At 33.0% G+C, this 12,164-nt stretch overlaps 1 protein-coding gene across 1 annotated transcript in view; it reads right to left on the bottom strand.

The window, feature by feature from the left end:
- Positions 1-7,996: 7,996 nt before the first annotated feature.
- LOC145661085 (sodium channel protein Nach-like) overlaps positions 7,997-12,164 on the bottom strand; it is a 37,571-nt gene continuing 33,403 nt past the window's right edge. Inside the window, exon 8 of the mRNA XM_081726527.1 lies at positions 7,997-8,599. Within this exon, the coding sequence (XP_081582653.1) occupies positions 8,478-8,599 (122 nt within the window). The 3' untranslated portion in view covers positions 7,997-8,477. The remainder of the gene's footprint in view (positions 8,600-12,164) is intronic.

Below are 12,164 nucleotides of genomic sequence, written 5' to 3'. Positions count from 1 at the left end.
ATTGTCGGAGACAAGAATATGATTATGCCTGCTGCGATTCAAGCTAGAACCAAGACTACTGAAGTAGAAGCGCACCATGTATTGTGCTCTTAATGATGATAGAGGTGTGTGAGAGAAAGAAAACTTTGTTCTCCTGTATAAGAACCATGCATTTTCTTTCACCCACAGCCAGGAATGTACCCAGCATTTGGGAGGGGGGGGGGGAGTTTGGGCTTTCTCGACCAAGACCCAATCTCGCATATCACTTAACCACATTCTTACGACCCAATGCCGTACTACCGTAAACAGTGTGAATTATTTGAAACGTTTCTGTTGCACTTTTACCCAATTTCAAACAGAATGTAATATTGGCACGTTGCTTCATTGCTCCCTTGCCGATCGACTTTCAGTAGATACTGTCGAATGTTGCCAGATCTGAATATTAAAAAAGTAGCGAGATTGTGCTCCAAAAATAGTGCATTTAAAAAATTTGTAGCTCAAACTTAAAAATGGATTATTTTGCACCTATTTAATTTTACTAATCATACATACATACATGTGCATAAAGAAAGCCCAGGACGCGTTAAGAAATTTATCAAGATTAGTTTATTATATTTAAGTTGTATTAACAGCAGAAGTTATGACAAGTACCACAGAGAACAACAAAGTACATATATTTGGAACAATATATATATAAACTGAATATAACACAATGATAATAATGTGCACAGTACTGAATACATTTATTTATCAGTCAATTTTGCTAAGAAGTCAATTTTATAAAGAACAAATAAATATAGTGTATTCGTAGTCATCAAAGTCTGAAATGTAAGCCACAAGGCGAACATACCAGTCGGTGACGAAAGAGAACATAATACTCTATAAAGACAATATAATACTGTATATACAACTTATATAAAGAGAATATATATAAATAAGCGTAATAACCATAGAGAATATTCATTCAAGTAAGTATAATCATAGAGAATATATGCATTCAATTTTAATAACCATAGAAAATATAACATTCATTCAAGCAAACATAATAACCATAGGGAGTATAGTATTTTGTTCTGTCGGATGAAGTACTTATTATTCGATGTTTTTGAACTCGATACCTTAAATTACTATAATTATGAAAGTGTTTAGTATAAAAAGCAAGGAATTTGGGATGGAGGTGAATATAGAAAAAGTTTAGTGAAGTTCAACAACTTCGCAAAAAGTATCAAGTTTTGAAATTACAAAGTGCGAATTACATTAACTGGGTGTGTACTGTTTCTTAGATTGAATATATTGATTGATGGTAATATTATAGAAGGAAAAAATAAAAGTTAAGCCGAAGCACACTCAAAGGAACGGATTCGTCATTTAATAATAAGATGCTGAAATACCTAAAATGTAAAATCTTCAATGAATCTATGTTAACTGTTTTCACATACCGATCGAAGACGGAGATTAAGTAAATCAGACAATTGGTGACTACAGAGTACGCAATAAAGGAAAGATGTATACTAGGAAATTGAGTTTCTAATTTAACATCCCACGATTATGTACCGAGGCTAAGGGAAATGGTGATTATGAAAATATTTAAAATGATGGAATAAAGAAATGAGAGGAAACAGGAGATGATGTTTACCTATTACAGGGTGTTTCACGTGATGAGATTGAACTAGTGACCCCATGCACCAGAGGTGAGCTCTCTACCACTGAGTCCTCGCGACCCCGGATGTATGCTAGGAATCATTAGCAAAGATAAGAATCAGATCGATCAGAAAGATGTCAGAAGCGATGGAAATCATCATGACATCACAGACAATAAAGTAACAGAGGAAAAGACATATGACGATCAGAGATGGTTCTTGGTAATCAAGAAATTCTTGACTGGAAACCAAGACGCAAATCATCCTAATATTGTGACGAAATTATTAATCACTGTGGGTTAACAAGGAAAAGGGTAGCCCAAGATATGTTTGTGGAAAAGAATGAACGATATTTCGTTTAGCAGTGAATTCGCAGTAGTTGCTAAATATATATATCCTACAGCAAACAATGTAAAATAAAAGTGTGTGATTATTCTTATCAACAGTCAATTGGTATTCTTTCTGTATACTATGAAGAATTATACCAGTTTCATATCAGAACTAATATTGTAAACTGGTAGTTTGTTGTTAGATAAGCTACAGCAATACTAAGAGATTTTTACTGTAGATACTGCAAATTGTTTAATTAAAAACGAATAAAATTGCATATAAATTTAGTAATATTTCATCATCTTTCGTACTATTGAGAATGGCTTTATAATAACACATTAAAACGGTAAATTACTTGATTGAAGTTAGCGTCCCTTCTCAGCAGCGGGGGCATAAGAGACGTGCACGTACAGTTTAAGGTGTAATCCGAACCACCGTAATGAGTTCAAATTTCAAAGACCTCCTACCGGAAATCGAAGCCAAGGCGCGTTTTCTTGGCACTAGATCAGGAGGATATTGAGTTGAAATAGCGAAATGTTAAGCTTTTAGAGGGCCGCAAGAAGATGCTGGATTGTAAAGTTAACTGTTTGAGTTAATGGCAAAATGGGCAGAGTGTGTTACGAAAGTAGGCATATGCCGAGCTGGATACAGGTTAAGATAGAACTGCAATAAACAAGAGAGTTTTTCAACATAAGAAGAATGTATGGCGTATAGAACAGAATTTAATAAAATGCAAAATCTTAGATATTTTAGATGAAATATTAGCTCACTAGTAAAAGGAATATATATATATATATATATATATATATATATATATATATATATATATATATAATAGAAGAAAGGTCAAATAAAACCAAGAGGAACTACAGAATATGAGTTGTATCACTTATAGTAGTAGCTAAAATAGTTTTGATTTCGTGTCCATTACCTGTCAGCCAGTTAAGATATTACAAAATAGCCTCAACATAGCTCGAGTATCCGCCAAGGTTTTTGAAGTAACAGGGAACATCATGAAAGTCGTAGTAAATTGAAGTAATTAAATAAAACGCATATAATGATATTCATATAAAGCCATATTAAAACTGTAATACACAGTTCACAGAATTATAAACATAATACGTGTAATTTTCATTTGTAAACTCTATTAGATAGCCTCTACTGGTTATAGTATTCAATTCATACCAGATAAGGGATTTATTGTTCCCTGGATAATCCACATTCAAGCATCATTGCATAATTACTAACATTAAAATCATAAATGTTTATACATTGGTACAGCTTATTTTATTACGTTGTAACAAACTCTTATTACAATTAATAGATTATTATACGTAATATACATGAGAATGAGAACATTTCAAATATTTATTACAATACAACATTAAGTGAAAGTATATATTGAATTTGATAGTTCATTGAAAATAGGTCTCTCCGAAAGTGTTCAAGCATATTCTTAAGTACAGCTCTGACTCTTATATTGTAATTGACAATATAATAACTAATATACTTCAGACATTAACAAAATTTATTGTTACAGAGCAACACTTGTTAATACTTAATTATTCACACACTCTTGTTCTTTACGCTAAGTTTATTTCAACTCTGATGCAAGTGTTTAAGTTTCACCAACTATATTAATCGAAGATGGGAAATAAAAAGTCATTCAGCAGGCCGAAGACTTGGGATCAACTACCGTTTTATAAAATAAGGGCAAACCCATTAATTTGTGTTCCTACATTTTAAATACAAATATTTGACAGTGCTTTAACTTGCAATATCACTAAATCAGAAGTAAATGTATTGGACTAAAGTGATCAACATTCTGAATATTCTCGAAAAAAGCGTTACTAACATATTTACCATACAATTAATGTTAATATATATTCAATTACAAAGCAATCAGATCACAAATGAATCAAATACAATTAGCAAAGTTTTCAGAAAAACAAACATAAAGTTGTTACAAAATGCTAAAGTATATGGAATATTACTATTATTATTATTATACACATTACTGTATTGAAGTTATCTTTTTCAATTTACATGAACCTTTTAAGCTCAGAAAGGAGCTTTAGATAGATATATTTAAGATGAATTATGCCCAAAATAACCGAAAGTCGCGCCATATTAAAACGCAAAGTAAAACATTTTATTGAATCCACAATATAAATATGCAGTCTATAGTTTGATACTTTGATATACTGGAGTTTTTGCAAGAAAATCTACATATAAACTGAGAATATTACACATAAATTTCAGTAGCATGCACTATAAGATATAGCTTAATGGTGACTCAATAATCATAAATATAGTTTAATGGTAGCATTTAAATAAGCGATTTAACGAGCTAAACAAATAGACAAACATATAATATGTTCATTGATTATAATAAATAATCCTCTTTATGTGCATTGCTATAGATATCAATAAATTTGAAATGCTATTTATATTCTGCTATGTACGTAGTTTTTTGGGAAACGATGTTCGTTAATTTAGCGTCAAAAGATGATTTACTTAACTACGATAAGTTATAGTTTTCTCTTCAAATTAATGAAAGTAGTACCAGTACTTTCATTTCATTGAAGATCAGTAGATAAAATGTACTCGAAGGCACATGGTCCAAGAGGAAATAGATAATTGTTATCGTTATCCATAAATTTAATAGCGTTATTTTTACATATGCTTGATGTTGAGCAGTTTCCATTGATGTTTTGAGGTCAATCCATTTCAAATCACCCAATTTTAAACAAAAGTGTTGCTTAACATTTTTTTTTATTATTTTCTTGATTTTCCTGAAGCGGGATCTCAGTCCTATTTGATGTATCACACGCTAGGATACCCATTTAAAAAAGTTCCCGCCATTTCAAGATGGCGGCCGATGGTGCCATATCTCTCAAAAAAATATTCCCCTTGTCTGTTATCATCAATTCTGAACGATTTGGATTTTATTTGGGTGTTTCCACACTTTTGGACCACCCTGTATATTATTTCAAGTTTTAAATCAGTTTTAATTATAAATATAAAGTGGGCCTATATAACAAAATATAAGTTATTTGTTTTGGAGAAAACTATTTCTTCAAGTAACGATTTAAACAAGCCCTAATGTCCTACCTTGGCACTGCACGAGGTGTAGAAGGGTAGCGTTTTTACTGAAATTTTAGAATATATTACTCTAAATGTGGTTCAATCTCAGTCATAAGTTTTTTGTGAGATATTTCTATTTGTGAGAAGAAGTGAGTTGTAAGTTTTTTGTGAGAAGAACATTCTGTAAAATTTTCAGTTATTTTGATTCAGTCCCTTTTTAGATCTTCTTGACCTTAGAAAATTGACGTTAAAAGGCTTTCGGCCATTTTGGAAAAGTTCTAGGGGAAAAAAGGAGTGCATTTTCGGGACTAAAACTTATACTGCAAGTACTTATATAAGTATTCAACATAGAAATAACATATCATTAGTGAGTCTCCTTTCCTTCATAAAACTAATGGTCTTCAAAATTAACGATTACATTTTTTCCTAGTTTTTACAGGAAAGAGTTTTACTGACTCTCTTGCATGAGGGTCAATCCATCTGAAGTGGTCCAAAGATGGCGAAAATGGTTGCTCGACCATCTCCGAAAATTATAAAAATTTCAGGGTGATGAACCTTGTGCATGACAAGGTCAATAACATCATTCACGTTGTCGTATGTACAAGTGTTCCTGAATGGCGGCCATCTTTGTAGTCGGTGGAGTGCCAATTTTTGCATTTGCAAGCATTTACGAAAACTGCAGTTGCTCAGAACGTACAAATCAGACGAACACCAAACAAAACGAATGTTTAGAGGAGAGACTGAGGTGCACGGAGAATATATACTCCTGACTCTAAATAAATATGCAGGGTTGCAAACCAATACATGAAATCACTAGAAAAAGTACAGAAAATTACACTTTTAAAGAGCTGTATTTTGGAATGGCATAAAGTGGGGGGTTTAAAAGTTTTGTGCTGAATATTATTGCATGTAAAGAGTCTGCAGAAATATCAACACCTATGATACTACTGGCACCATAGATTTATGGGGGTCCGAAAATTGAAGTTTGTGATTTTGATGCCATGTTTGGGGCGTAATATCTCAGGACGGCAAAGTGTTAAAAATTGCTGCTTAGGCCACAAAGTAATTCTGAATGTGATTAAACTATTGCAAAAAAAATCATGACTGATATTACATGAAGAAAAAAGTGAGAACATGATAAAAACGCGAAGAAAGCACGCGCGTGACGATGGTCACAGCCTGGAAAAGTTTAAATGTTTTGATGTGTTTCATGCTGGATCTCAAAAACTACGAACGGTTCAGCAATTACGTCCGCTTTGTTTGTGTTCAGTTGTTGAAAAACTTGCGGGTGGCCTTTGTACCGTCTTTCTAGCTCCATGATCATTGCCACTCCTATATGGTAAGGGGGTTAGCTCCTTCTTGCACCCACGACACCCATCGTCTAACTGGACCGCGGTATTAAGGCACTTAATGTATCAGCAAAGTATCATTGAAATCCAATCCCAGTTACGGAAGTGAATGTGTTCAAAAGGTTTCGTTATACCTATCTACCCTATCCTGCTGAAAATGGCGTATTTGTGAAAACATTTAAAATGATTGTTGTTTCCCTTCTCTTCTATAGTATTACAGCAATAGCTTTTAGTAGCTGTAATTACAACAAGTTCTCGCAATTACACGATTTAAGCAGTGTTGCAAACTTCAGTAATGTTTATCATATCTCCGGAACGGTTTGAGATATCGAAGTGCAGTAAACGGCAAAATAATTTACACATTCATTACAAACCATACAAGTAACTAGATATGATCCTTATCTCAGCATTTTTTTTCGAAATAAAGTTTTTTTAATCATATTTTCAAGCCCTGGTAACTTCGTTCCTATTCATTCAAAACAAGTCATACCATGACCATGGTATCCAGCGTTAAAGTACTTTCAATGAGCATTATCCTGTGCGCCTCCGTTCTGCTGCATTTGCGTTAGAGGCATCCGAACTTTGGATGCATGTGATACTATAACATTCTTAGTTTGCAACACTGAATAATAAAAGTGATATTTTCAGTTTACGTTTGACACGTTGATTTGAAATATGTAATAATCTGACGTAGTACTATTTGAAAAAATATAACTTTATATTCGGTTGGCAACACTGTTTGTTAGGTCTTTCTGTTTAATACATACATAGATGTCCCCCTCCTTATACTTGCTTTGTGCAAAGTTTTGCCTTTCTCCCTCTTTTGGTTTGTCTGTTATAGCGAATGGTCAAGATAAATTGGCAATGATCATGGAGTTAGAAAGATGGAACAAACCCCACTTGCAAGCTTTTGCACAACTGAATGCAAACAGAAACGGACCCAATTGTTGAACCATGCGTAGTTTTTGAGATCCAGCATGAAACATATCAAAACATTTAAACTTTTCCAGGCTGTGACCATCGTCACGCGCGTGCTTTCTTCGCGTTTTTACCATGTCCTCACTTTTTTTCTTCATGTAATATCAGTCATGATTTTTTTTTTTTGCAATAGTTTAATCACATTCAGAATTACTTTGTGGCCTAAGCAGCAATTTTTAACACTTTGCCGTCCTGAGATATTACGCTCCAAACATGGCATCAAAATCACAAACTTCAATTTTCGGACCCCCATAAATCGATGGTGCCAGTAGTATCATAGGTGTTGATATTTCTGCAGACTCTTTACATGCAATAATATTCAGCACAAAACTTTTAAACCCCCCACTTTATGCCATTCCAAAATACAGCTCTTTAAAAGTGTAATTTTCTGTACTTTTTCTAGTGATTTCATGTATTGGTTTGCAACCCTGCATATTTATTTAGAGTCAGGAGTATATATTCTCCGTGCACCTCAGTCTCTCCTCTAAACATTCGTTTTGTTTGGTGTTCGTCTGATTTGTACGTTCTGAGCAACTGCAGTTTTCGTAAATGCTTGCAAATGCAAAAATTGGCACTCCACCGACTACAAAGATGGCCGCCATTCAGGAAGACTTGCACATAGGACAACGTGAATGATATTATTGACCTTCTCATACACAAGGTTCATCACACTGAAATTTTTATAGTTTTCGGAGATGGTCGAGCAACCACGTCTGGACCACTTCGTATGGATTGACCCATGATAGAAAAATTAAAATAATGTATACCTGAAGTTCATTTCATGCTGAACACACTGGTTTTTGAATTATTCTGATATTTTTTTAAAAATAGCTTGGCAATTAAAGTTTCTGGAAACCACGTTTTTTTTTTTATTAAAATTTGCCCAACCGCCATTTTAAAAATGACCACAAGAAAAAACTATGGCATATAATTTTTTTTCGAACAGCGTTTTTTGACTATAGGGAACTCACGATAAAAAAAATCAGGAAAATAAAAAAAAATGTTGGCAACATTGTCTGAGTGATTTGAAATGGATTGACCCTTTGGTAACTTGGTTACAACTAAAAAGTAAATTCAACTTCTATTATTCTTTTAACAAATAAGATCAATTCAATTATTTACTTGTTCTACCTCCCTTCTTAGGAACAAAACAAGTAAGAATGAAGTAAAAGAATATATCCACAAGGGACATCATGCTGAATCCAAGGAAGAGGCTAAGAATCCCACCTACTGTAACTGAAAAAAGAAAAAAAAATACACCAGTTAAAATGCACATGCGATGCTGTGCTAATGAATACATTTCATACTTATAGTGGATAATGTAGCTATATATTTTAACATTTCCACAAAATCCATAATTACAATAATTATATTAATCTATTAATTTTATTATGAAAGTATCTCTGGAAACACAATATTCTGTGTGGAATATCAAATTGAGTTTATCATTTTAATACGAGTAGGAAAAATTTAATGAAACCGTATACATCAGAGGTGTATACGACCCTGATTATTGGGAAAACGGAAACTGACGACAAACTTGATACGCTTTTCGACACAGACGAGAAAAGAGATATTTCCCTTACGTGTGGAAGCTTGTACACGCAAATACTTGGATAATTTGCACTCTTTTCATCTGTGTTTCTCGAGTGCGGAATTACTGTTGTCAACAGTTTTCTGAAAAATATCGTACTAAGCACTAATACAGAAAAGTTTGTGGCGGCTCTTGAAGGACGTAACATCGTTAAAAATGAAAATTTTATAACTTCAAACTAAGGAAAGAAAGCTTCCCAGTGTTTCGATTTTTGTATGCAATAATTATAACATCAAGTAATTTCTCTTCCCTTAGCTTGTAATAATAAAATTCTAATTTTTACTGATGAGACTTCCCTTAAGAATTGTCACTAGTAATTGTATGTACCTGAGTAATATGTTGTGATCATAAAAGTTATTCTTAGTTTTAAAGCTAAGTAATCTAAAAGTTTATATATATATATATATATATAAATCATTTGATGTGTGAACTTCGTCAAAATGTTTAATGAATACTTTTTCTGCCCAGATGGTAGTGACCAAAATATATCGAGTCAAACGAAACGCACGCAATTAATCTATGTTTTCTATTGGGTAGAAGAGATTCAAAATAATCCGCCTAATATGTATTCCCACTTTGAATCACACAATGACTCTGTTATTAGAAACGACGTCCGTAACTCTGTCTTGCAAAGGGTTGAGGTTAGAAAGATTTATGAGTTCTTTTTCTTCCTGTCGCTTCCCACATAAACTTACCGTTCTATTCCTATAACATTTCCTACTGCATGAAGAAACAGGACGAAATAAGTATTTTCGGTAGTTTAGTGTTTGAAACACTTAACGAGGTATTCAAACTCGATATTCCGTCACATTTCACGAGCCGTCCATAATATTGCTTTCCAGCTTTCTACACTACCAAATTCCGAAATATTTACTCTAGTGGAACAGATTCTTGCAACCTTGAAATTGGTATTGTCCGTGCTGTTACATTATGCAAACTATTGCCGGCAAGTTTTAGATTTTAACTATTTCATTCAGAAAGAACAATAATTTGGTTAGATATTGATCATTTTGAAATTAACAGTCCTTTTTAACCATAAAGCTTGACGTGGAATCGTAAATATACTAACTCTAATTAGGAATTTAACCCGGTTCTCCCAATATTGAAGGTGATAACTTTTAAAAGTTGGTAATTATGGTGACTTTTAATGGAATGTTAATCCTGTTATACTTTATTTATAATTAAAAGAAACTTTTTTCAATGTAGATTGAACCCGAAACTTCAAATTATCAAACGAATGCTATAACTATTTTTTTTTTCGGTGAACTGTTACAGGCACTGTGAAGAATTAATAATTGTTTATATTCCTTCCTCCAGTTATTTATTTATTTATTTATTTATTTAAGTACTTATTTTGTAATTAGTGTAGGTTTAAGCGGATTTTTTAAATAAAAAAAAAACAATTAACCAGTAAAATCGTCGCGCGTTTAGTGCACAATGGATTGGAGTCCACTCTTTGGTCAGTTTGGGCATCCTTAAAATTTCTATGTGAACCATATCAATTTTTCCATGTACTTAAGCATGCCCTATAAACTTTGTTTCATTTTCTCACAACTTTGGTATGATTTTCCTTGCAATACTTGTTTCTTGACGCTGTTGAAAAGACTATTTATCGAAGATAACATATATTAAACTTATTTAAAGTGGCATCAGAATAGTTGCTTCCCCATAACTCCAATCTGTCTCAGAATTTGGTTCCCAGTGCCTCCACATTTGAGCAAGTTATTTTCACAAATGATCGAAAAATAAGACGATAGGAAGTCTTGGCAATAATTACACTCCAAACAAGAACTGAGAAAAATGATGCGTGAAAACATTTTTTTTTATCAAGTGAAAGTTCTCAGATGTAAATTAGCTGTACAGATAGAGATTAGGAACTATATGGAACAGGGCAATTATAATTGGAGTTAATTTCCTTGTGCTTTGAACGACCCATATGTAAGTCTTTAAAGGCGCCATCTCACCATAGAGTAGAACAATATAAAATCGATATTTCATTTATCCTATTTGGCTACGTGAGATGCAATTTATCATACATGGAAGAAAATAGTTTAGGATTAAATGAAGTTCGAATCATATTTTATGCATCAGAGTTAGTACTGTCACTACTCATTCACGACGAGAAACGCATTATTTAATTTTGTAATCGTATAGTTGACCAAAGTAAAAGACCAAGAAAAAATATTGTATTATTTTATTATAAAGTTTGTTTATTTTTCGTTTAATATGACCATGTTTCCCTATATTCGTAGATTTCGCTTTGCTGGGATTGGGATTTAGCTACGTCTCAGTATTAGAAAAATAAATTTAAAGACATCTTCAATGACAGAAAAGCCAACCTTCATTAGATCAAATCTGCCTCAACTATAATATTACTCTTTTCGATGACCTCTACATATTGCCAGCAGATGGCTGGTGACAATTTTATATTACTAATGCTAATGCCTAGTTATTAAACATTTCTATACATACAGTAGGTCTAGAATGATCATTTTCAGAGCTGAAGTCGCAGACCTCTGCAAAAGTAATTTCTGAAAACACTACTAACCATACGAAGTAAAGAAATGGTACATTAGGAAGGTCTTCTGCCGAAAACATGAAATTTTCGCGCAGGAGTATAGAAGATATTCTTTATTTTGTTTGAAAGCGAAGTTATTGTGATAATGGCATTATAAGTGATGGTAAATGACAAAATTACGGGTTTGAAATTTAGAGATACATGCTATAGTTGGTACGTTGGAACAGGTTAAGCAGATTTTATTGTAACCTTGAAAATTGAGTAGGAAATGCTCGTGGTACCTATTGTAGTTTAATACTGTTTCGTGGTTGTGTGCAGGTCAGGTGGGATCAGCACCGTTATTTCAGATTTTGTTTGTGGGGATGTGAAACAGAACACCCTGCTGTAAATACACTTTTACGTTTTTCTTTGGTATACTATTATCCTATAAATATAAATGTATATAAATCTCAAACTCAGAACGGAGGTAATCCTCCCCCCCCCCCCCCCGCTCCTCCCTTCCAAAAAAAAATGGAGCCCAAATGATACCGCTATCTCTTGTTGTTCATTCAAAAAGTGAAATGTTGAAGAATAATTAGTTGTTACTGATGATGTGGAAATAATTTACAGTTAAAATAAAGATGTGGTTAATTCAGCTATTGTTATAACGCTATAGAATTAGTCTTAGATTGGTCGATAAAGTACCTATT

The sequence above is a fragment of the Thermobia domestica genome, chromosome 9, assembly GCF_964235325.1.
Source record: "Thermobia domestica chromosome 9, izTheDome1.hap1.1, whole genome shotgun sequence".
Classification (NCBI taxonomy): Eukaryota; Metazoa; Arthropoda; class Insecta; order Zygentoma; family Lepismatidae; genus Thermobia; species Thermobia domestica.
This window is presented reverse-complemented; position numbering and strand designations above follow the sequence as displayed.